Source organism: Camellia sinensis, chromosome 10 (assembly GCF_055761805.1).
Source record: "Camellia sinensis isolate YWXY chromosome 10, ASM5576180v1, whole genome shotgun sequence".
NCBI classification, from domain to species: domain Eukaryota; kingdom Viridiplantae; phylum Streptophyta; class Magnoliopsida; order Ericales; family Theaceae; genus Camellia; species Camellia sinensis.
The window spans coordinates 92,915,529-92,942,928 of record NC_138970.1 but is presented as its reverse complement, the minus strand read 5'-3'; the positions used below and the strand labels follow the sequence as shown (position 1 = coordinate 92,942,928).

The following is a 27,400-nucleotide window of genomic DNA, read 5'->3' as shown; positions in this document are numbered from 1 at the left end:
TAATGTGTGTAAAAAAAAAGAAAATAGCAACGTAAGAGGGATTGAGTATCTTACCTGAGAAGGGCCGAAGGTGTTCTTCCAAAACTCGAAGGATGGCAGAATGGCAGAAGATTTGAGGACGAGAGTGCTGGGGCTCTGAGGTTGAATATCGTAATGGCAGTAGGAATTGAAGTTTGGGGGAGGTCTCGTATGTATAAGCAAGGGGGAGTCCGCCCAAATTCAAATTCTGACAAAAACGGCGAGTTGGCTGCCCGATGCCCAATGGCAGGCCGCCACGTGTCCCCATTTATGGCTACGTCGGGGCTGAAGCGACGGGTTGAAAAGACGAAGAGCCAACCGAGCTACTTTCGACGAGAACAGGTCAGCCGAGGAATATAACCGGTCAAATCTGCAGACAATGACATCAACTAGCTCGGTCGAGGCTTGGCGACTTGACGACCGGAGAAATGTTATCTCGGTCGAAGTGAGTAATCCCAGTCACGCTTCCGCGGACGGGATTAAGGGGCAATTGAGAGGGTGATTTATGATCCGGTGTTGGGCCGAGGTATAGACCGAGCAAGTTGAGGGCCCAGCAGATCATTGGGCCGAGATGATCGACTGTTCACCCGGAGATGGGCTACCAGAACTTGGGCCGGACAGAGTTTGGACTGTGTGCTGCCCCGGACCGTGCAGAAGCTGCTCGGCCAGGAAGTGACCGGTCAGACCAGGATGCTCGGTCCGAGGATGGTCGAAACCAGACAGACCGAGAGACCGGCGCTCGGAAAGGCGCGGTCAGCCGAGGTAGTTGATTGACGGGCGAGAAGGCCGACCAAAGGAGGAGCCCGGGCTAGGCTTTGCCGAGATGCCGCCTAGCCCGGTCCTTCATTTGTTTATCCGGTTAGGCGCTTAAGGTATGAAGCATGGTACGACCGAGGTAGGGCAGCTCGGCTGCCGAGCTCCAGCTGTGCTGACAGGCAGTTGAGAGCAAGTGATGAATGGCATGGTTTATGCTGACAGATGGGATAGCAGAGCCACGTGTCAGGAGATGACAGGGAGTGGATATGGGGCTCAGAAGGTATATAAGCATGTCTGCGCCCCCCATACGCGACACACGAACATCTCTGTAAGAAAATCCTTACACTCAAACACTCTCTCCCTTCTCTCTATTCCCTCTAAGGTGTGTGCTAATTTGATCGTCGGAGGGTGTGTTCCGGCCACACACCGCCGGGTAGCTCACCGTCATTTGCTCGCAGGTGATCGGATATCGACGGAGCTTGGAAGAAAGGAATACGGGCACGCCGGAATATTTGCTCCCCGTACACTTACATACGTATTATAAATCAAACCATTCATAACCTAAAAATGATTTATATTTACGAAAATTATAAAAATTATATAATTAATTATTATAAATTATTATTATATATATAAATTATATTATTTCATTGGTGTGTGTGTGTCAGTGTGTGTTGGCTTTGGTTGGTGTATCAATAGTAGAAACGCCATTTCAAATGGCGTTTTTTTAAAAAAAAAAAAAAAAAATTATTATATGCACAGTAAAAGCGCTATTTTAAATAGCGTTTTTTTCAAAAAAAAATTTTATGTTAAAAGCGCAATTTGGAACAGCGTTTTCTTAATTAAAATCGCGATTTCAAATAGCGATTTCACTATTCATCAACTTTTGGCCTCCTAACAGTAAAAGCGCGAATAGTAATGGCGCTTTAGCTTAGTTTTGGAATTCCGTCAGAAGTTGGCCTAGTTTTGGAAATACAATGTAAAAAAGGCTTATATTGGGAAAAGCCTCCATTCCAAGATAAAATCAATTCATCTTCAATAGATGGTGATTAATACAAAGCAAAGAGGGAAAAAAATGTAGAAGAAGTTTGGAAAACCAAACTCCTATTCATAAATTTATTCTGGTTAAATTTATCAATGTTTCTTATTTTTAAGAATATAAATAAATTTATAATGATTGTAATTAAATATATTTAGTTAAATTGGAAAGTGTTTCTAAATTTAACCAGTTTGGCTCAGTTCATATTTATTTACCTTTCTCCCTTTACTTTTAGATGAATTACAATGACCTCCCACAAGGCTTGTTACTAATACATACATATGCCTGACTTTCAGGAAATTACATCGTGTGGAGGTTTGATATTAGGTTGTGGATTCTCACAAATTGGCCTTACTTTCAGGAAATTACATCGTATGGAGGTTTGATATTAGGTTGTGGATTCTCACAAATTGGCCTTCTAACTTGAAAGAACAATTTGAATTTGGTGGACCATTTTTGCAACGACTTCGATAATTTAAACTATTTACTTCATAAGATTTATTGAGTAGAATATTTATATAAAAAATTAAAATGATCAACTACTAATAGTTATATATTTGAATAACATTTGTATTACAAAATATTGATAGCTATTTGTCGTCCATTCTTAAGACCAATAAATTCAAGCATAAAAATTAACCATATTCGATTATCTTAATTTTTTTGCATAAATATTTTACTCAATGAATTCTAAAAAATAAACGGTTTTGATGACCAAAGGCAGTTCCAAAACGGACTAACTAAGCCTAACTGCTATCTCAAGTTGAGAGAATTTACACGGTTGATATTATTTCCATTAAGCAAAGAAAGTAAAAAGGAGTAATGCTACGATGACCATGTCTATATACCATATTGGTTTTCCATCTTATTTTGTCATAAATATATTGGTTGAATATGTACACCACAATTCATGTTTGTTACCGATATAGTGATGACATATTACATGGTAAACTAAAAATATGATACAAAAACACAGTTAAATGTAGCATTACTCAATACAAAATGGAGAAATGAGTGTCAGTTGATGGTGTTTCCTTTGGTTCGTTTGACACGATTTTTAGGGGTGTAAACGGTTCATTTACTATTGAAACTTTAAAATTAAAATGACAATTCATTAGGGATCACAATCGAAATTTATAATTATTTTATTTACAATTTAAGTATTTGTTTGGAATTGGATCAATTTGACTCAAATTAAAAAATGCAGCAATAAAATTGACTAAATTAAAATTTGAATGATCAGAGTGACGCGAAATGCAAATCTATGGACTATAAGTGTATTTTATCTTTCAAAAAATGATGAAAAATATATTACAAATGAAAATTATTAATGAAAAAAATCATTCCATAAGTAGAATAATGCACAAGTGTCTGATCATCCTTCTTGGAGTTTGGAGGCCACAGTTGGGCCTTACCCTCTGGATTGTGCTTTGTATTCCTGCAAGCAACTCTGCGAGATGGTTTGTTGGCTCCAATCATCAAAATGAGCTCTACTGAAACAAGAGTGCAAGTTGGCTTTAACCCTTTCTTTTTTTTTTAATTTCTTGATTTTTATTTATTTATTAAGTAGATAGACAGTGGCAATGGCTTGAACCCTGACTAGTTTGATTGTTAAGCTCCGTTTATTTTGACGTTATTTTACTCATTTTTTATTGATTAGTTGAACAAAAGCAAGTAAAACATGTTTTTTTTTTAAAAAAAAAAAACATTATTGCATCATTTTCTCATAAATGATTTACCTTTAAAAATTCTGTAAGTTAATTTTTATAAAGTTAATTCTCACTCTACATTTTCAAATAAATATCTTATCACATTAAAAAGTCATAGATGACACTTTATTAAATCAAAATTTCTCTTTAAAGTAATAAAAAAAATTTCTTCCAAGTGTCAACCAAACACCAAAAAACAATAGCAAAAATATTTTTTCAGTGTAAAATCAATTTACAAGAAAAATATTTTTTATGTAAAATATTTTACATCAAAGCAAGCGTACCTTTAATGTTCTGTTCGATTTTTTATTTTTATTTTCACCATTGTCATATAAACAAACAAACAATGTTTTAAAAAACAATTGAAGTGAAGTGAGTTTTACCTTAGCACCTATCCTATCATTGAAGTGAAGTGAGATTCACTTCAGTTTCCAAAGCATCATTATTGTAGGACAAATGAACGAATCAGGATCCTCTCCTTGCAGCCTCCAAATGAACTAGTAAGAAAATAGTTAGTTCGCAAGGCATTTTATTTTTCTTTATTTTATTTTATTTTTTAATTATTGTGGAAAACTTGTATCTTGCCCACCTTCAATAGAGTCACAAGTTGGCTTTATATAATGGTTTGCCTAAAATGATTGTATATTTTTAATAACAACAATGCTAGAGGGTCACAATTTTTGTGGCCACGATGGCTCAAAACTGCCAAAACGACGTCGTTTTGGCATGTTTTGCACCCAAAACGACGTCGTTTTGGCAGTTTTGAGCCATTGTGGCCACAAAATTGTGGCCCTCAAACATTTCTCTTTTAATAAAAGTACAAGCGATAAAAAATATACAACCATGTTCAAAGTTGCTAATTAAAAGCATAACTACAGCAAACATGCTCTTAGGGAGGTTACCAATCTCCCAAAAAAATAATTGATTTTATACGAGTTCAGTAGAATCTATTTTAATTCAATTACAATGTTCCAAACCCTCATTTTCTGATAATAACTCTCCAAGAGGAAAAAAAAAATTACAAATAAAAAACTAACTGAAAAGTGGATATTCTTCAACCATACGACTCTCTCACCAAAAATTTTGCACAATCAACAATACAGTAGACAGCCAATTAACACAAGGGATTGTAGTCTGTACCAAGGGGAAAATTGGTTAGATGTATTATGCCACACTCAATAGCAACATCCCAAACTATCCCTAATTGAAACTAAGATCAAAATTTTTGCAATATTAACAGACTATCTAGACGCGTGCTCCATTGCAGCCAAAATGTTTGACGATATGTTCACCTTGTCGTGCTGATAAATAGAGCTGGTACTTGGTACTCATATCCCACAAAACTATTATTTTACCATGAAAGAGCTTTTACAGCTGCAACCACCCACTGCACTTGGATTCGTAGATACCTGCGCATTAAACAAAATCTTCATTAGCACTCAGAAAAGAAAGAAAACGACTTTGGTTTAAAGCCATGTAACAGTAAGGTGCATCATCTGTTTTATTTTATTTTTAAATTATTAATATTGTTATTATCACATGTCAATGACACACCCCCAACCACACCCAGGGTAAAAGAAGTCCAAAACCCAGAGACCCGAAGGGCAAACTTTGGAGGAGCAACAAGGCTACACATACCCAATGCGGGAATCAAATTTTCTAATAACTGGGAATTAAATTTTCTTGAACTGAGACTTAATTATTAGGGCAATTTCACTTTATCCCCTTGTGGTTTGGTCCATGCACATAGCCTCCTCAGGTTTGTGGACCAAAGTGCACTACTGACTTGCCTTAACAACACCTAAAAAACTGCTAAAATAGCCTTGTCTTCTTTCTTTAAACCTATATATATACATGTATGTACATATATATATGTATCTAGTATTAAATACTCAACAAATACCTTCATTAAAAATCCAAACATCTCAAATAATGCATTTGGATTTTGATTTCACTTGTAAATTAGATTAATAAGCCACTGGGTTTTTCACCAAAAGGTTTGACATATGCACTGTAATTATAATAAGCCACTGCCACTAGACATTTAACATCAAACTGGGTTTGAAACCTCTTGGATTGTCTCTGCTACAGTCGGTGAACAAAAATGGGAGGTACTAGCAATGAGCCTACACTCAATTTTTGTTTGCAAACCCAAAACCCACTTGACAAAGATTGATAAGAACAGAAAAATCAAAACAAAAAATTGTTTTCGCAAGGCATTTGTTGCCGTGAGGTCTTGGACAGTCTGGAACCTAATGTTTTCAAATATGGCAATGCAAAGCAAACAACCAGTGAAGAATTATCTTTTATTGATCTCTTATATACATACATACATACATACATACATACATACACCATATATAACAGAACAAAATTCTATCCGCAAAACCAAATTCATTCACAAGATAAAATGTGGGTTCACATTAGTCAAGACTCAAGATTGAGCAGTGGAGAGCAAAAACAACACGATGTAGGACGAGTAGGGATTACTTTCCTACAAGTAGTGAGCCCGGGTTAAGTATATTGGCGGCAGCAACAATAGACTTATAGGGCTGGATTTGGTGGGAGTTTATGGCTGCAAAAGTATTCAAGAAAAAAGGAGTTTAAGGTTTTGTAAAAGGGTAGGGTTTTGGGAACAAAAACACAAGTGTTTAGGGGCCTCTAAGCACTATGAACAGTAACGTGAACAATAACCTTGATAGGGGGAGGGAGAGAGAGAGAGAGATTCTAGACCAACTACGACTTCCAATTCTACTTCAATCATAATAACAAACTTTAACAACTTCTAATTCTACTTCAATATCAAAATAGAAAATTTTGACTTTTGACCACTAAAATTATCTTAGACATAATAAAACCCATATATAATGACCTATTTAATAACTTGACCCAAAATAAAACCCATGGGCAACCTACAACCCATGTCCAACAAAATTGAAATTACTATAATACCCTTAACTACTAGACACTACCATAGACACTTCTCGACCAAAAAGGCTTCTTGATGATCATAGGACCCTTCATGTTGGGCTTCCACAGCCTATCGTACTTGTTTAACCATGCAATAGATGTTGCATCACAACGGTCTACTAATCACAGTTGCAGAAGGGGCAACAAGAGAGAGAAGACCAGGTGAGTGACAATGGCAGGGATAGCTGGGTTGCTATTGGATGCCGGAGGGACTTGCATGGTGGGTTGAGAGGGGACTAACGAGGTATGGGGATGTTAAAGAGAAAAGCAGAAAGGAAAATAGAAGAACAATAATGGCATTCTTTGATAAATTTGAAGATATACAAGGAGTATTTATGGCTTAAATAATGGCTTACTCTCCAAATCGGTGCGTCACTGTCACAGCATAATAATTTGAATGGAAAATTTAACAATGCATTTTGGTCCACAAACCTTAGGGAACTATGAGGTTATTTCCGAATGAGAGGGAAGAGATCCGCACATGGACCAAACCACAAGGAGATAAAGTGAAATTCACACTAATCATTATAATCCTCCAAGAAAGATATAACATAAGAACAAGAATGATGGACATCTAGCTCATTAAATAAAGAACAACAAAAGTATTTTAGTCAAGAAGTACTATTTTATGCAACAATAATAAGGTTTGAGTTTTAGGCATTTATTTTATTTGAGTCCTTAGAAGGAAAAAAAAAAAAATTTAAAAATGCCATTGTAAAGTTTGAATTTGGAAAAAAAAACAAAAACCAAAGTAATTGTTTGATAATCCACCATAGGAGAGCTCACAAAGTGAAGGGCAGGTCATACTTGTTTTTTCTTTTTCTTCTTCTTTTTCTTTTTTTTTTTTTTTTTTTTTAATGACGCGGAAATAGGGGAGGGCGTTGTCCCGCCAGCCCGCCCAACCCAACCCTATTTTTTTAGGGCTTGGGAAGGGAGTTTTGGCCCATGGCCGGGTTGGGCCAATATTTTAAGACCATTTAATAAATAGATTGGGCTTGGGATTTAAGTATGCAATCCAGCTCGGCCCTGCCCAACCCCAAAAATAATACGTATAAATTTATTATATATTTATGTAATATATTAAAAATATAAATAAATACTTTTAACTTTTTGGTTTTCTTTTAAACTTCTCTAATCCCTCGTGTGATTCAATTCTACATTAGCAGTTACCGGGTTGTGCTACTTTGGGAAAATATACTATTTGTTCAACGTTTACGCCTAAATGCATAAGATAAAGAGTTCTTAGAAGTTGATTAGAGACTACCACCCTAATTTCCATTTCATTAAATAGCCTTACCAACCAACAAGATTCACTCCCATTAATTGGAGAAAAATCCAAAACCCTTATTCACTCCACCCAAAGAATAAACCTAGAATAAAATGAAAAAAGCTCATGAATTATTTGATCCTCCTTTATCTATAAACAATCCAACCCACATCATTTTCTAGTCTCTTGCTGAACTTCTTCCTTTTGCTACCTTATGAAAAAACTTCAAATTATTATCCCCTTCTTTGAACTACTTCAACTTTGGCTTTTAACTCCAAGAAACTTGATCCCTAAACATAACTTACTCGAGTTTAATCTCAAGATCAATCCTTGCTTTTCTAAGAGACTCATTAAGACCTCCATGATTTCAATGCTATCCAACTAATCAATAACGTGAGCAATTCCTCCTTTCACCTCTCTCAAATCCCCAAAAGCCTATTTGTTCCACGTCTTAATCTTGTCTTTCAACATTTTAAGTTTCTTGATAAATTTAAAACCTTCCCATATTTGAACTCTGGAACTGGCCCACCATTCATCAAAACAACTCCTAAAAATTTATGGTCAAGCCATATAATTTCAAGTCTAAAAGAAAACTGCCAATCACCAGAAGCTACTCTAGGAAGCACTTCATGTCAACACCTGAAAATTTAACCCCATCCAACATAAAATAAAAACCTATCTAATCTGTTGCAAAGCACATTAGCCTGAAGATTCGACGAAGTAAACCTAGCATTTAATAAAGGAAGATCAATTTTGTTATAATAAGTATTATAGTTTACGGGTTATTGATAAGTCGTACATGTAGTAGTAGTACATCCTGTTGTAAGACTAGCAAGGGTAATTTTTGTTATTTGATGGTTCCTGTTAAAATCCACCTACTCTCCACCTACTTTACCCACTTAAACCTACTCCACTAAACCTAACCCACTACACCACTACCACCTCACCTACTCCACTAAACCTAACCCACTACACCACTACCACCTCCACTTCACCTACTCCTTACCTACTACACACTCACCCTCTTCTATATATAGGAATCATGAATCATTGTAATTGATATAACATTACATCAATCAATAATAATACATACAATTTATTCTCTCTCTTTCTCTACACATTATTTCTTACATGGTATCAGAGCGATAAGATTTAAGCCTGTATTTCTTTCTCACCGGCGGGCAGCCGGCCGACACCTTTGCCTTTGCTGCCCGCTGGAATTTTCTACACATACCTTCCACTCTCCACAGCCGTAACTCTGCAAGAAGAGAAACTTCGCTCCATCATTTTCTTCCACGAATCTTCTTCGTGGCTTTCGAGCTCGTCTCTCACTATCTCGTGCAATCGATCTTTGCACTTCATCGCCACATGTGAGCAACCGTGGCCGTCGTAAACGCCGAAAAAGTGCAAATCCGCCGGATTCTGACTACTCCGGCGGCAAAGCAAGGGGTGAATGGCCACAGCGTCTTCCATATCTCTCCTCCTTCCACGCACAGAAGTCATGCCTAACTTAGGGCATTTCTGAGCCACCTCAGGCTCGTTTGTCACATTTGAAGTCGGAGATGCACACTGTTTCGCAGACGTCGTCTCTGATTCACCGTTCTCCACCAAACGACCTTCACTAATCACGCAATTCTCAACTGCTTTTCCGCACTCAGACAGCTTCGAATCTGCCACCAAAACATCCAATTTCTGACGTTTTCTACCGTGCTCTTCCAGATTCTTCTCAGCTTGGTGATAGATTTTTCATAATGGTTGCTACCGCCGCTACTTCTGCATTTTTTCCAGTTGCATCTCCTCCACCCGATTCTGGTGCCAAGACATCCAGCAAGCTTGGAGGACCTCCAGCAAATGTGGATGCACGAGGGATTAAATCAAAATCTGCTGCCACTGGGGGTTTGCAGGTTAAGGCCAATGCACAAGCCCCTTCCAAGGTAAACGGTACCAAAGTTGGTGTAATGGAGGGGCTCAAGAGTGAGGATGATTCGCCATCACTTCACCAAAGGACTTTTATCAACCAACTGTTCACCCACGTTGGGCAGTGTTACAGCTGCAAATTTGTCTTCTTATCACGTGAGGTGATGATGAGATTTGTGAATTATTTGAAGTGGTTTCAGCTGGAATGCATATCTTCAGAAAAGGAATGTGCCGGTAAACCTAAGATAAACTATGTTAATATGTTACAGTGTGTCTCTCTCTCACTTTACTTTTTCCACCACCCACAACACATTATCATCGCCATTCCCTAACCCACATGGACTTGTTCCCATCGTTTCATACAACTCATCATTCATCCCACTAGAATATATAGAATATATATATATATATTTAAAAAAAAAAAAAAAAAAAAAACAATACAAATTTGCACACCAAACCTTCCCTTATTTTATTCATGTTGGGGCTCACCCCGATCACCATTTTACACCAAAAAAAAAAAAAAAAAAAAAAAAAAAAAAAACCAAAAGCTTTGTTTTCTTTTCTGCAGCGGCCATACATCGACCTCACTTCTTCTCTACTCTGCCGCCGGTCTCTTCTTTTTGCCTCCGTCCTGGGCAGTCCTTGACGGTGCTGCCTCTGTGCTTCCTAATCCACCAAGCACATTTCCTCCTCCCTGCTCCTCCACTACAGCATATGGTGGACCTCCAAATCGGAACATCACGGTGGCCTTCCGCTTCAGCTCCTTATTCTCTGCCTTTAGCACACTGATCTCTGCTCGCGCATCCTTATACATGCGTTGGAGCAGAGCCAGCTGGGAATTTAAATGTTGCACCTCATTTGTCCTACTCTGCAGCCGGTTCGACAAATTTGTGACCGCCGTCATGGTTTCCACGCATGACTTCAGAGTATACTGATTAGCCTTAATATCAGTTTGCACCGCCATTTTTTGCTCCACCGACTGCATCGGAAAGTTCAATGGAGCAAAACCAGAGGTGTTTGGTTGAGGTTCACTGGCCACCGCACCAGTTATTTCTCTTGTGGGCTCGTTCAGTTCTGGAAAGAGCGTGAGCAGGTTCTGGGTAACTGGACGGGAAGAAGAGGCCATGTTTTGGGTTGCTCAGTGTTTCAGCGCAGGGTTTACAGAGTGTTTCAGACTGCCAAAATTCAGAGGTTTCCAACTGGTTTGCACAGCCTCTGCCTCAACCTTGGTTAAATAGCCAGGGCCGATCCGCGCATCACGCGCCACTTGCCGACAGACGACACACGGGCGCGCAAGCCAAGGCGCCCACGTGCCTCGCCATCATGTCCGGCACGTCTTTTGATGAAGTGGGCGCGCCTTTTGATGGCACGCCTTTTGATGGCACATCTTTTTATGAATTGGGCACGCTTTTTGATGGCACGCCTTTTTATGGATTGGGCACACCTTTTGAGGGTGCGACTTTTTAAGGGTCCGACAAGACTCTGTAAACTGTCCCGACATTGATTCCGGTTAGCTCCTTTATGGGTCCGACAAGACTCTGTAAACTGTCACAACAACTGTCACAGCATTATCTGCTACAACGGTCCGACATGACCCCATAAACTGTCTTCTACATCGGTCTGACACCGCCATCCAGTGTCCTCTACACCGTTATGACACCACCATACAGTGTCCTCTACAACGTTATGACACCCCCATACAGTGTCCTCTACAACGTTATGACACCACCATCCAGTGTCTTCACCAATGGTCTGACACGACCATACAGTGTCACCTATCCTCTTTTATTTTTATGTATTTTCTTATTTTGTTACTCTCTCCAAACTCAAGTTGGTTAGTTCCTATCCCCCTTGAGTTTGCGGGGGGCTGTTAAAATCCACCTACTCTCCACCTACTTCACCCACTTAAACCTACTCCACTAAACCTAACCCACTACACCACTACCACCTCACCTACTCCACTAAACCTAACCCACTACACCACTACCACCTCCACTTCACCTACTCCTTACCTACTACACACTCACCCTCTTCTATATATAGGAATCATGAATCATTGTAATTGATATAACATTACATCAATCAATAATAATACATACAATTTATTCTCTCTCTTTCTCTACACACCTACTCCACTAAACCTAACCCACTACACCACTACCACCTCCACTTCACCTACTCCTTACCTACTACACACTCACCCTCTTCTATATATAGGAATCATGAATCATTGTAATTGATATAACATTACATCAATCAATAATAATACATACAATTTATTCTCTCTCTTTCTCTACACATTATTTCTTACAGTTCCATAATTAAATAGAAAGACCATCAGCCACCTCTCTAGGGTTGTATTGGCTTCTCTTCAAAATCTTTGTTATACTAACAAGGTATTAGAGCAATAATAAAAGACCAAGGCAAAATGACATCAAGCTGCAACAATATTAAGCATTCGAACAACTTCAGGCTACACAAAAAGTCTGACCTACGACATCAGACTGGTCGTCCAAGCTTTGTGATAGCCTTAGGTTGTTCGCTATACAAACTGGTGTTTCATTGTGATCACCAAGGTTGTTAAAATCGGGATCCTAAGTAGGATCGGTGAGAGGGTCTAGTGGATCGGATCGTAGGATCGGATCGAGGATCGTAAGATCTTACTTTCTATTAAAAAAAAAGATAAAAATTAAAATTAAAATGATACATATTAAAAATAAGGTGAAAAATCATAAAATCTACGATCCTACTTGCGATCCTACCTACGATCCTATACGATTCTACTTGCAATCCTACCTACGATCCTATACGATCCCATACGATCCTACACGATCCCATGCGATCCTACACGATCCTACTTGCGATCCTGTTATAACATCGATCCTACAACGATCTGGATCGTTTTGGCAAAGTAGGATCGTAGGATCATACGATCCTACGATCCGGATCGCGATTTTAACAACCATGGTGATCACCAATTCTTGATAAAGAATACCAAAATATTAATGAAAAGCGTGATCATGTCCCTTCAAACATTTATGATCCAAGTCAATGGAATAATATTGATAAAACTTACAAGATTTACTAGACGAAAAGTGTCCATTTAGAGATTATGAAATAAATTTACCCAAAGATGAACTCTCTAAACATTTTTTTACTGCACATTATACTCGAAAATTATCAAATGGAGAGAAGTATGACAGAAAACGGCTAGTCTGTTCAAAAAAGTTGTATGAAGTATTTGATTTTGTTGTAAATTGTTTAGTTTTAGTCCTAGTACAAGTAACTAGCTAATGAACAAAAGATTGGAGAAATCTTGGTGTTAAGCTTAAAAGTCATGAAACAACTAATGAACATATTACTAACATGAATGTTTGGGTTGATCTAAAAATAAAATTGTTAGAAAAATAGAACACTTGATATAATGTCCAAGAAAAAATTTATAGGGAGAAACATCATTAGAAAAAGTAATATTACGAATTATCGTTGTCGTAAAAAATCTTGGTAAAAATAATTTGGCATTTCAAAGGGAAAATGAAAAAATATATCAAGACCATAGTTGTCAAATCACGAATTGAATCGTGAATCGAAACGGCCTTGTACCGAATTGTGAATTGTAAAGATACGGTCACTTTTATCTACACACTTGGATGTAAATATATCTTATAAATATAAAATATTTAGACTTAAACCAATAAAAATATTATTTTTAACGATGATCACGTGATCTAATAGGTAAGAAGTTAACACAAATTCTCATGTAAGATCACTATCAATCTTACCTTCTCATTTTTAGATATTGTTTATGTTAAAATCCACCTACTCTCCACCTACTTCACCCACTTAAACCTACTCCACTAAACCTAACCCACTACACCACTACCACCTCACCTACTCCACTAAACCTACTCTCCACCTACTTCACCCACTTAAACCTACTCCACTAAACCTAACCCACTACACCACTACCACCTCACCTACTCCACTAAACCTAACCCAGTACACCACTACCACCTCCACTTCACCTACTCCTTACCTACTACACACTCACCATCTTCTATATATAGGAATCATGAATCATTGTAATAGATATCAACATTATATCAATCAATAATACAATTCTCTATTTCTCTTTATACATTAAATCTCTACATGGTATCAGAGCAGGTTTAGAACCTAATATTTTTCGCTTCACCGGCGGGCGGCAACCTCACCTTAGCCGTCCGCCGGACCTTAATCTATTCCGTTTCTTTTCTACACATTCTGAACATTGACAAAGGTGACGACACGGCAACACTTGTTTTTCTTTGTGAATGTTCCCGCCATGTGCTTGCTTTTCATTTTAGCTACCACCTGCCAATTTGAATTTATGTTGATAGAAACTTGCTTCCAGTGGAGAGCTCCTTTCCTGGTGCGTTTAAGAAGCTCGCCCCCTTTAGAAACAAAGTTCAATGCTATTGAGACATTTGCTTCTTCAACCTGTTCGTCAGTCAGGGATATACTTGTAGCTCCATACCCCTTTTCCAGCCTTGCCTTCAGTGTGGCAGCCCCTCTCAGTGATTGGGAACGCAGCATGCGCTGGTTTGGCAGTGATGATAGTGATTCTGTCTACTGGTTGCAACCATGAAACAAGAAGAGAATATTCCAAATGGATCTGGAAGCTAAGCCTGACCATTAGCATCAACATCTTGTGTCTAAAGTACACAAACTGATTTTCTCTCTTCTCTCTCTCAGCAAACCCAGCACAAATGGAGAGGGGCTACGAACCTCTCTCTCTCTCTATGCACTGACTCTCTCTTTTTTTTTTCGGAAGCTTTGAGTTTTAAAAGGTAAAGACACACTAGACCCACTCACTTCCTTTTCTTATGAGGAGAACATTTTTAATATCTTTACTCACCCAACATGGATACCACTCACTTTCTTTTCTTATTTCTTTATCATCACACCAGACAACAACTTTTGTCCCCCTCTTTTCATTTCTTTTTATTTTTATATTATTCACCCACCTCTGCTTTTTTCAACTCTTTATTTTATTTTATTTCATTTCCCACACTGATGTTTTTCATATAATCCATCTACCAATTTTTTTTATCTATTTTCTTTATCTCTTGTTTTCTTTCCTTTTATTTTTATTTTTACACAAAAAAAAAAAAACCCGGAAGAAGACGAAACTGCACACCAAACTCATTTTATTCATATCAAGGGATCAACCCCGATCACAATTTTACACCAAAAAAAAAACAAAAAAAACAAAAAAAAAAAAACAGAACAACCACATCCACAGGCAGGATTTTCTTCTCTACTCTGCTGCAGGTCTTTTCTTCTTGCCTCCGTCCTGGGCGGCCCTTGACGGTGTTGCCTCCGTGTTTCCCACTCCACTAGGCACGATCACTCCACCCTGCTCCTCCACTGCAGCATATGGCGGCCCTCCAAATCGGAACATCACGGTGGCCTTCCGCTTCAGCTCCTTATTTTCTGCTTTCAGCACACTTATCTCTGCTCGCGCATCCTTATACATGCGTTGGAGCAGAGCTAGTTGGGCGTTTAAACGCTGCACCTCATTTGTCCTACTCTGCAGCCGGTTCGACAAATTTGTAACCGCAGTCATGGTTTCCACACATGACTTCAATGTATACTGATTGGCCTCCACATCCGACTGCACTGCCATTCTTTGCTCCACAGACCGCATAGGAAAGTTCAACGGAGCAAACTCCGGGGCACTTGGTTGAGGTTCCAGTGCCACCGCACCAGTTATCTCTCTTGTTGACTCGTTGAGGTCGGGAAAGAGAGTGAGCAGACCACGGGAAGATGAGGCCATGTTCTGGGTAGCTGAACGGGAAGAAGAGGCCATGTTTTTTGGGTTGCTGAGTGTTTCCGAGAAGGGTTAGATACAGAGTATTTACAGATTGTTTCAGAATGACAAGTTCAGAGGTTTCAGTCTGGTTTGGTTTCCACCGCCTCCGCATTGGTTTATATTGACACTGACGACGCGGCCGACACGCCGCTCTGTCGCTCACGTGCCTCGCCGCGTCTCCGGCTCACCTTTTGATGGCTCGACACTTTCTGTCGGGCACGACTTTTGATGAAGTGGGCGCGCCTTTTGAGGGCGCAACTTTTGATGGCACGCCTTTTTATGGATTGGGCACGCCTTTTGATGGCACGCCTTTTGACAGATTGGGCACACCTTTTGAGGGTGCGACTTTTTAAGGGTCCGACAAGACTCTGTAAACTGTCCCGACATAGATTCCGGTTAGTTTCTACAAGGGTCCGATAAGACTCTGTAAACTGTCCCGACATAGATTCCGATTAGTTTCTACAAGGGTCCGACAAGACTCTGTAAACTGTCCCGACATTGTTTCCGGTTAATTTCTACAAGGGTCCGACAAGACTCTGTAAACTGTCCCGACATTGATTCCGGTTAGCTCCTTCATGGGTCCGACAAGACTCTGTAAACTGTCCCGACATTGATTCCGGTTAGTTTCTACAAGGGTCCAGCAAGACTCCGTAAACTGTCACCACAACTGTCACAACATTGTCTGCTACAACGGTCCGACATGACCCCATAAACTGTCTTCTACATCGGTCTGACACCGCCATCCAGTGTCCCCTACACCGTTATGACACCACCATACAGTGTCCTCTACATGGTTATGACACCCCCATACAGTGTCCTCTACAACGTTATGACACCACCATCCAGTGTCTTCACCAATGCTCTGACACGACCATACAGTGTCTCTTATCCTCTTTTATTTTTATGTATTTTCTTGTTTTGTTACTCTCTCCAAACTCAAGTTGGTTAGTTCCTATCCCCCTTGAGTTTGCGGGGGGCTGTTAAAATCCACCTACTCTCCACCTACTTCACCCACTTAAACCTACTCCACTAAACCTAACCCACTACACCACTACCACCTCACCTACTCCACTAAACCTACTCTCCACCTACTTCACCCACTTAAACCTACTCCACTAAACCTAACCCACTACACCACTACCACCTCACCTACTCCACTAAACCTAACCCAGTACACCACTACCACCTCCACTTCACCTACTCCTTACCTACTACACACTCACCATCTTCTATATATAGGAATCATGAATCATTGTAATAGATATCAACATTATATCAATCAATAATACAATTCTCTATTTCTCTTTATACATTAAATTTCTACAGTTTATCAACCATTCTTAATAAAGAAAGTAAACAAAGATAAATTCTCAATTTCGAAGTAACAATAACTTAACACCAATATTGATATTTCATAAGTATACAAACCTATACAAGTAGCAATGACCCAATAATAAGAAATAATTAATTGAAATCTTTTATTTTAAAACCTAAAACATTTTAAAAGGTATATATGCTTACTGTTCAAAAGAACGCTTTTAAAAAGCGCTTTTTAAAATTTTAAAAATAAAAAACTTGCAAACCTAACCCATGTAATATTGAAGTATATTTATTTCAATAGAATAGCAATAGATAATTCATATTGCAAGTTACTTTAACCTTGAACATCTTTAGAAGATATATTATGATTTTTTTTAAGAAAAAAAAATGAGAAGAAAAGGTTAAAAATATATTGAATCTGACTGAATCTGATTGGATCCTATTAAAAATTCTCTGATGTCCAAAATAACAATAAATCATACAAAACACTTTTCGAAGTTGTATTATATCATTTTAACTATAAAAATTAAAAATTAAAAAAAATTCATCGATTGTAAATCGTGCAATTCACTTCTAAAATAGATTCATCCATAGATTCATATCGATTTTGCAAAAAATACAAATCAAATCATGAATCAAATCGCCAATTGTAAGATTCTGATAACAGAGATCAAGACAATAATGAAAAAATGATAGCAGAATTTGATCCGGTAATGCAAGAACACATTCGATGTATTTAACATGATGGACTTCATAATCATTATCTTGCACAAAATATCCAAAATGAATTGATAAATTTGTTAGCAAATGAAATAAGAAACAAAATTATTTTAAAAAAAAGTAAAGAAGTGAAATATTATTCCATTATGTTTGATTGTACACAAATGCAAGTCATCAAGAACAAATGACACTCATATTGCAATGTGTCAATGTTTCAAAAAAATCCACCAAAAATAGAATAATATTTTTTGAATTTCCAAAATTACACAATACCACATGTAAATGTCTTTTTAACACAATTACAGATGCAATAAAAAATCTTGAACTTGATATTAATGATGTATGAAGGCAAGGATATGACAATTGAATTACTTGAAAGGAAAACACCAAAGGAGTACCAAAAAAACTTCTAGATGAAAATCCTATAGCATTTTGTACACCATGTGGTTGTCATAAATAGTCTAAATCTAAACCTAATACTCGGCGATATGGTTCACTCTTGTCCTAAACCTTTTCTTTTTCTTTTTTTTTTGGAGTGGTACAATTTATATATTCATTATTTTCTTCTTCTACAAAACGATAATGTACCAAATTTAAACTCATAAATCATTGGATAAGTTTGGAATTGGCTTTTTTAGTGGCTTTTTGGATTTTTAAAACGTAGATGTGTTTTGGAAGTTGCTAAAAATATATATATATATTTTTATTTTTTTTGTGAGTGAAAAAAGCTGATGTCACCTTTGATTTTTCTAGCTGATGACAAACAATTTGTTATTTTTTGACTTTTTTTAGTCAAAAGTTGACCTTTTTAGCCAAACCCCAAACACCCAGTGTCACAAACACGGTAAAGTCACATTGAAAGTGTTAAGGTAATAAAATTTTAAGCTCCACAAATAAGAGATGTTTGGTTGTAATTAACAAAAACTAATGAAGATCCTAAAAAGAGAAGTGAAGCTAATTGTTTAGCGACATATGAGACTAAAAATTTTGAGTTTTGTTTGGTACGACTATTTGGTATGATATATTATTTGATGCAAATTTAATTAGTAAACATTTATAATCAAAAGACATGTGCATTGATATTGGGCCTGTTTGGTGCAATTTTTCTCAAGTTGAAAGTTGATAATTAGAAAGTGAAACCTAAAAGTACCCCTCCCCCAACTTCCAAATAATCAGCTTATTTAAGCTATTTCTGCCGCACAAGTTGTAAGCATAAGCTACATCAAACAAACTAGCACAGACTCCTAAAGTAAAATAAAAAATTATTGGCAGATTAATAAGTTGCACCATTGCTATAGATCAACTAAGGTTTCATTGCATTTTTTCAAACATTATAAAGAAAACAGATTTATATCTGCTATGGTTTCATCTAAACAGATTGCAATTGAAATGAAAATTGAGTCTATTTTTCATGAAAAATGTGTAATTCGCAAAGGAAACAATTTGATGAAAATGTTGATGACGAGACAACAAACTCCTAAAGAATAATTGCTTTTTTTCAAACAATATAAAAAAATGGATTTATATCTGCTATGATTTCATCTAAACAGGTTGCAACTGAAATGAAAATTGAGTCTATTTTTCGCAAAAAATATGTAATTCGTAAAAGAAACAATTTAATGAAAATGTTGATGATGAGACAACAAACTATCCCAAAGAATCTTTTAGAATTAATTATTTTATATAAATAGTAGATCAATTAATTTCTTCTCTCAAAGTAGGTTTGAACAATTTCAAATGTCTGCAAACGGTTTGGGTTTTCTATTTAATTTCAAATAACTAAAATCATTAGATGATGATAGTTTAAAACTGTCTTAATCTCGAAAACAAGGCATGAAATTTTTTTTTTAATATTGGTGACTTAGATTTGTTTTTGGAATTCAAAGTTTTTTTTTTTTTTTTGTGTAAAAAACAAAAATTCCAAACAGATCAGGAAAGCAGCCCAATTAATGTACTAAATTATATAAAATTATTATATTCTTTTATAAATGCATGCATTAACTCCTAGTGAGGTGCCAGGGTTCTAGCCAATTCAGTCAGCCCCAGTTTGTTACGCTTACACAGATTTGATATAACAAAAAAGTGAGCCTACAGGCTTTTCGATTGGGGAAGCTCTATTACGGTTTAGGGTTCCTTTATGTGTATATCTTTCTATAGCGGAAAGGGTAAAAGAGACTTTTGGAGGTAGCTCCCCTGACCGCCACTTTCCCTCTTCAATACATGGAGGAAGCCAAGGGGATTTTCAGTTAGAAAAGCAATTGATTTTGTGTTCACCCATGTTCTTTCATCTCAATCGATACGTGGGATTTCCTCTTTCGTTATCTTTCTCTTCAAAGACTCTGTTACGCTTCACATGTGAAGGGTACCATTGACCCTATATAAAGAATATCCTATAAGTCTGCAACCTAATAACCTGTGATGTCTAATATTATATATTGCTTTATTCCTCAAAATATCCAACAAATTACTATTTTACCACATACTCAAGTCTCAAAACTTAGGTCTTTGTTCACTAAATAGGGGTAAGACCAACATACATGTGGCCCCCTTAATACATATCATTTACAACCCATGGATAAGTTGTTAACGATGAAAACATCCCATGTCTACAATGAAGCTACTGCACTGGATGATGAACTGAAACTAGGGTTTCTAAGAGCTAGCCTCATGTCTATGCTATGTTCTCCTGGATGACAATCAGTTCAAGAACGGTTCTCAAATGATCAAACCACAGTTAAATAAGTATCCACATCAATGGGAAACCAAGCTGGGATCAAGTGACAACATGCAATGCTGACAATAATTTATGATATCCATAAATAATAAAGCATGCACACCTAACAAGTTAAAATGACATACCTGGAAAGCCGAGCGGATCAACTCCTCAACATAATCAACAGTTGCACCTTTTACAAAGTCAAAGGAAATTTCATCGACAACCAATTTAACTCCATCCCTCTCGAAAATTCTACATAGTAGATATGATTGTAAGGGAGAAAACAACAGAATAAAAATTGCAAGATACACTCACTATGTTACATCAAAATAGAAATTAGCACTACAGACGGGCAGAAGCTTGGCTCATCTGGCTCATTAACATAATATGATAGCAATAATGTAATTCAAGGTTTATGGCCCTGGATTTCATGTTCAGTAATAGAAATATCTATCTCATACTCTGTTCAGCCATTTGGGTGGCATCCCCTTGGTGTGTTGTCTAACGCCGCATGCGAGAGGGATAATTTTTTGTGTCTCTAGCCTTGTTGCTTAATAATATGCAAGTTCCAGAAGAAAAAAGAGTTGAACTGGCATCATACAAAGTTACAAGAGTGTCATGGTATTGGTGGTTTGGCTTATAAGAACCTTGAGTAAGACAAGGTAAAGTCATTTTTGTTCATGGCCAATAATGATGAAGAGAACAGTGGATAGATTTTTTTTGCCTTGAGTTATTTAGAAGTTTTGGAAAAGAAGTATAGGCCAATATATGAAGCAATTGAAGGTCATGGTAAAAGAGATTTATCATAACAACACAAAAGAAGATATGCATAGAGATTTTACAGACATTGATTTAAATTCACATTCTAACACTAAAACGGATGCTAAACATTTTGTCTTAGAAGAATTCAATATGTTGAGAGTGTAATTGTATGAACGGATGCTAAACATTTTGTCTTAGAAGAATTCAATATGTTGAGAGAGTAATTGTATCTGGACTAAGTGAAAGATATTTAGAGCCTATTATGTTTTGTATTTTGCTTTTATTTATCGAAAAACACAAAAAAACTTGGCGAAGTGTTTTCAAAAACAGTTTTTGGAAAAACAACTCGCTCTTTTAAGAAACACAACAGTTTTTCCGAATTTTCGAAAAAAATGTTTTTGCACAAAAATGAAAATGATGGATGCATTTTTCAAACTTTTTATTGTTTTTATTTATGAAAACATGAAAAAAGTAATTGAAAAAAACTACAATTTATTTGCCTTTACTTTCTTGTTTTAGTGATAGTCACTGTCATGCATTAGACTTTGAGAATGAATCTCAAGAATTAGATATTCAAGAGGACATTCAAAGTAAAAGAACCGAGATGTGCTAGTCTGCCAATTGATATTTCAGTTGAAGAAGAGGTAAAACCTTGCGGCCTTGCTAATCAATTGAAGAATAACATAAAGCAAAATTACTTGTTGATCAACTGAAAACTAATCGAAGCAATTACATATTCAAATATCTATTTCTATGGTGAGGAAGATCCAACATCAACATGTAAACTCGAGGATAAGTTTTTCCCAAGTGGAGGGGCGTGATGTAGGACAAGTGGCAAGGGTTAAAAATTATAATTTGCGATTTTTTTTTATTTTTTTTTTTCAAGAATACGATTTTGTTTTCTTGTTTTTAGCAATATTTAGCTTTCCAATAGTGAACATGATGTCTTTATAGGTTAATATACGGGTTAGAAGAGCTTTACAAAGGTTTTAAGTTGGAAAATTTGGCCAAAACCCCTCCATTGGATCCCTTTTTGGTGAAAAGGATAGCCCAATTTGTTTCACTTCATAAACCCCCTAGAGAGGAAGCGTATACTTCAACAACGACAGAGTAATAATTTTTTTTTCCTGGACAATCTTACCCTCAGATATATATATCTCACAGATTTGAATCAAATCTGTGTAGAACTACCAACAAAATTACTCATCCTTTTCATCCTCAACACCCCTTTCCTCTCCTTTCAAACCCACCTTCCAATTTCCAAGATTACTTTTGTGATGTCTGCTTAGAAAATTGCAACAGAATCATTTACCATTGCATCCCATGCAATTTCGGTGTTGACATGAAGTGTGCTTCAATAGTGCATAGTATTCAACAAAGGATTGAGCACAAAAGTCACAAACATTAGTTGATCTCTCTTCAAAAGCCAGCTATTTTCTTATGTGATGCTTGCAGTACAAAACATGAAGGCACCTCCAGTTTGCAGAGTTTCATTCAACTGTATCAGATTTTCAGAGTTTGACTTGTTTGATGATTGTTTGAATTTGATTAGCTATGTTGAATTTGTTGTGTTTGTTGGTTGTTGATTGTTGTTTGTAGAGCTTCCTTCAGGTATGTTAAATTGTTGTTGATTTGTTATTGAATTGTTGTTTGTTGATTGTTGTTGATTTATTTGTAAATTTGTAGTGAAAGAAATCGTAAAACTTCCTTCAATTCATACTCTGTTTTTTTGTTACTGATACCCTATTCAAGACGACAGTAAAGTCTTACTCTGGTAATCATTAACAATTTACTATGAAATAGAGTAAATTATTACTATCAAACTAAGTGAAATGTTACTTTTTACGTCAATTTCAACCGATTTTTTTTTTTTTTTTTAAGAATTTCATAGTCAACCTAGATCTTGATGAGAGGATTATAAACATACTAATTTTGCTAAAAAACGACATCTAGATCAAAAGTTATATTATTTTAAAAGTTAAAATATTAAATTACTAAGAATATTTTGGTAATAGTGGTGTGTGCTGGACTTTTTAAAGAAATTTTTTTATGCTTGTTCTTGATGCATTAAAGTTTTATTATGGGGGCTTTGACCAAATTCCCCTTTTAAGTTTTAACTTATTTTTTAAGTTTATAGATCTTATAAATAGCCTATCAAAGGAAATGACGAATTGCATGTAGTATTATTCCTATTTACTAAAATTGAGAATTTCAAGTGGTGTCGTGCTGGACTTTTTAAAGAAAATTTTTTGTGCTTGTTGTTGATGCATTAAAGTTTTATTATGGGGGGGGGGGGGGCTTTGACCAAATTCCCCTTTTAAGTTTTGACTTATTTTTTAAGTTTATAGATCTTACAAATAGCCTATCAAAGGAAATGACGAATTGTATGTAGCATTATTCCTATTTACTAAAATTGAGAATTTCCTCTATTTCTTAGCCTTGTAAAACCAAGGTTCCTTGTGGACTCAAAAGCCCCTAGTAGATTCTAGGTTTCCCATATTGAAGAGGGTGATCTTCTATCTGTTTTCGCTTCCACTACGTTAACTGCTTTGCTTTCACTTTTTGTGCCTCAATTGATAATTTAAGTTGCATCAACTAGAAACTGACAAGAAGCAGAATATAAGAAGATCATTGGCAGATTTTACATTAATCAAACAAAGCTCACAAGCCTGCCAGTAAAGGCCAAGCACAGCTCAAACAAACATTCTATGGCTTGCTTTGAGCCCAAGCCTAATAGAAGCACCTCTTAACAGACAAGCACAAGAACCCAATGAGAAAATTTAAGGAAAACCTGTCATCCGCATTGGTTTTGTCATCAAGAGAGAAGGTATATTGGAACCCTGAACATCCACCAGCTTCTATGCTCAACCGTAGCAATTTTCCCTTTCCTGAGGCTTCATCAGCTTGCAGCTCTTTCATTTTCTGCAAGGTATTTCTAAAGTAAGCTCTATGGGAAGCAATCATAATGGTTTTATATAAAGAATACAAGCTCCATCATTTCAATTCAATTAATCTATAAGTTCACAATATGCCCTCTATGTTGCTGATCAAAGGACATGAATAGAAATCACAAAAAGCCAAAAAGAAAAAAGAAATAAAAAATGGAGCACGAGGACAGATTTTCATCATCAACTTGTAATGCAAAACCATATCTAGAAACAAAATGAGTAAATTACACAAATACCCCCTAAGAATTGCTCTTAATACAAATTCCCCCCCACGTTTTGAAAACTACATTGACACCCCTTGATGGGGTTAACATAAATGTTTAAATTACCTTTTTACCCTTTTATCATTTATCTTTTTTTTCACTAGACCTTAATTCTATCTCTTCATCTTTCCCATCATTCCTTCCCACCAAGTCCACTACCTTCCACCTCCCACCATCCACTGCCACCTCCTACTACCATTGTCACACACTCCCACATCCACCACTACCACAGCCAACCTTCCACCTCCACTATACCCACAGCCACCTTCCACTACACGACAACGACCACCACTTTCCACTTCCCATCCCTGACAACCACTTTCACCGACCTTCACCTCCCACAACCACCTCCCCCCTTCCCACAACCACCTTCCCCCTTCAACCCCTACTGTCATTTTCCCTAGTGATGGTCTTCCTTTCTCTATGTACTCCAGTGCTCCATGCCAAACAAGCCCAGTTGCAGACTCTACATATGCAACAAAAATGATAATGCAAGGAAGGGAGGGAGGAGGCGGTCTAGCGAGGTGGTTGAGGTGTTGTGATGAAGGGCCGGGAGCTCAATGTTTTGAACATGTATGGCAATGGTTTTAGTGGAGCTTGTGATTTGGGAGCTTAGGGTTTTAAGAAGGTTCTAACGAGAGTTATTGAGAAAGGAAATAGAGCAAAAGAGATGGTCATCATGGTTGTGGACTTGTGGTTCAGCCTATGGTGGATTTATAGAGTGACAAAAGGATATGAACTAAAGGGAGTGACATAGAACAACGGGGTAACAATAATATTTGAACAAATAATGATATTAACTACTGACGTTTGTATTTCTAGTAGTTGATTAACAGAGGGACATTTTGTAATGCACTTATGAAGCCCAGAACATTACTAGTCATCTTTTGCTAGCTAAAAGAAACAAGAAAAAAAAATAAAATCATTATCTTAGCCAGTCACTTTACCTAGTAGGAGCAACTCCAATGCTACTATTCATTTTTCACTAGCTAAAGTACAAAAAAGGTACACATTTTATTTTACCTCACCATTTTTCCATCTATGTGCTTTAACACTACTTTTTATTTTTTTCTATCTATCCACAAAAATTGTATAAAGAGCTTCCCAAAGTGAGCATCGCCAAGGGGCTCTTTAAAAGAGGCTTGTTAGCTATAATAACTAGTTTCATGCTATTTTACTCACTCCAACGGCTAGCTAGTACAATAGCTATTTTAACAAGATTCTTGCAGGCTAGCTACATTTGCCGAGCATTGGAAGGCTCTTTAAACTAGTTTGTGTGAATAAATATGTAAAATAAAGAGTAACGTTGGAGAACATAGATGAAAAATTAGTTAGGTAAAATAAAGAGCATGCCGTTTTCATAGTTAGCTAGTGAAAATAAAAAGTAGCATTGGAGTTGCTCTAACAACAAGCCTTTTGTTGTGTGGGTTGCTACGTGCTTTAGAGGTGGTCTTAGAGTTCTTATTTTGATTACAAGCAACCCATTTCTCTGCTCCATCACACAACCAATTTATTTGAAAACATCCATCACACCACCACTGACTTTTGCTAACAACCTTGTTGCCATAGATTGTAAGTGGGATTTCCTTAAACACCTTATAGGCATCCCCTCAAAGCAAACACCACCCCATCTTTTCTCCTTCGGCTGCCACCACAACCATCAACTTTTTTCAACATCAGGGAGACCATGACCATTGCATTTTCTTCAAACTTACCAAACCCCAAGTACACCATGGTCATGGCATCATTCTTGTCATTGTCCATTAGTCATTGCTTGTGGCCTGTCACACTCTCTGTAGTTGCCACTGTTTCTCCGCCTTCAACTAGGGTTAGGGTTTCAAATTAACGTAAGTTTTCAATGGAACCAACTGTAATTTGGATAATTATCAAGAGAGGACAATATAAATTGTCCTTTTTGTTTTTGGGAAAGAGTCCTTATGCTATTTTTTTTGTTTGGGTAAATTACATTGGCACCCTTTGAGGTTTGTCTTTTACACAGATTCTTTTTGACCTTATGGAAATTACATTCCCCTTCCTTAGAACAACTCTAACTGGAACGTTGAAGTACCATACCATAAAATACTATCAATCATAAATGAGTTTGGATAGAGAGCTAGATAGAGAGCAGTGTTGAGCATCTCCAATAGGATCTTTAGCTAGTCTGCAAGAGTTTTGTTTAAATAGCTAGTGTAGTAGCTAGCTCACTGGAGGGAGTAAAATATGATGATGCCAGTTACAATTAGCCAATAGGCCTCTTATACCACATAGGCAAAATAGCACTCCAACGGACACAACAAATTTGAAACCAAATTTTCTATCTGCTTGCAAACGCAGCAGCGGCTTTTACATGTTCTATCTTGCATGACAAATTTATTATTTTTATTACAAGAATGCTATTAGGGCCCATTACACTGTTCACAGCACAAACATAAATTGGCAAAATAGGCAAAAAAAAATTATATATATATATAAAAATTAAAATAATGAATTTTGTTATTTCCATTGGAATGCCATATCTCAAACGTGGAGGTCGCAAATATGCATAAAAATGAGCAAAGGTACCTCTCTCTTTGGAGATGAGTAAGAACATCTGGTATATACACATTTGATTTTGTCAGTCAATCATTTTTTTGAAATTCCCAAATAAAATAGAGATCCACGAAAAACACAATAGAACTGAAATAGATAAACAAATATGCACTAAATGAACTCTCCCAGAGCCAAACACATATTCACATATATTTCGATGTGTGTATGAGAATTGTTGTATATATGTAGATATAGAGAGAACCTGGACACAATTGTCGGTAATGTGAACGACATCAAGAGATGGAGACGAGGATTGAGGTTCGGGCATGTCAGCAGCAGCAGAAGAAGAAGGAGAAGAAGAAGAAAAGCTGAGGAGCCTCTGGTTCTGTCGAATCCCAGCAGCGAAGAACGGAGAGATTCGACGCATCAACGATCTCGAAGACATGGCTCTCCCTTCAATTACCTTGTGTTCAGGTCATCTTATGCACACACGGCCTTGGAGTCGATGGACTCAAAGGCGTTGGTTTTACGTCTTCAGGGTCGATGTTTTGAAAATCAGACCGGCGACCGAATAAGGGTGGACGGCTCACCTGTTTAACTTTCGGTCAAAAC

General features: G+C 37.0%; 1 protein-coding gene and 1 long non-coding RNA gene across 2 annotated transcripts; both read right to left on the bottom strand.

Moving 5' to 3' along the window:
• Nucleotides 1-4,406: 4,406 nt before the first annotated feature.
• LOC114322916 (iron-sulfur assembly protein IscA-like 2, mitochondrial) lies at nt 4,407-27,400 on the bottom strand. Its single transcript, XM_028270380.2, has 4 exons — nt 27,051-27,400; nt 23,840-23,970; nt 20,430-20,538; nt 4,407-4,931 (listed from the first exon to the last, which is right to left on the bottom strand). The coding sequence occupies exons 1-4, from the start codon at nt 27,231-27,233 to the stop codon at nt 4,869-4,871; spliced, it is 486 nt and encodes a 161-aa protein (XP_028126181.2). The 5' UTR covers nt 27,234-27,400; the 3' UTR covers nt 4,407-4,868.
• On the bottom strand, nt 12,225-13,713 carry LOC145801209 (uncharacterized). The gene is made up of 3 exons (XR_014342316.1): nt 13,626-13,713; nt 12,473-13,581; nt 12,225-12,438 (listed from the first exon to the last, which is right to left on the bottom strand). It is a non-coding gene; the product is annotated as an uncharacterized LOC145801209 (long non-coding RNA).

Excerpts from the sequence above, each read along its gene's own strand:
- LOC114322916 (XM_028270380.2), bottom strand. The coding sequence starts at position 27,233 with ATGTCTTCGAGATCGTTGATGCGTCGAATCTCTCCGTTCTTCGCTGCT. Across the intron at positions 23,971-27,050 it reads TTACCGACAATTGTGTCCAG|AAAATGAAAGAGCTGCAAGC; the intron begins GTTCTCTCTATA and ends AATACCTTGCAG. Across the intron at positions 4,932-20,429 it reads TGATCCGCTCGGCTTTCCAG|GTATCTACGAATCCAAGTGC; the intron begins GTATGTCATTTT and ends TTTAATGCGCAG.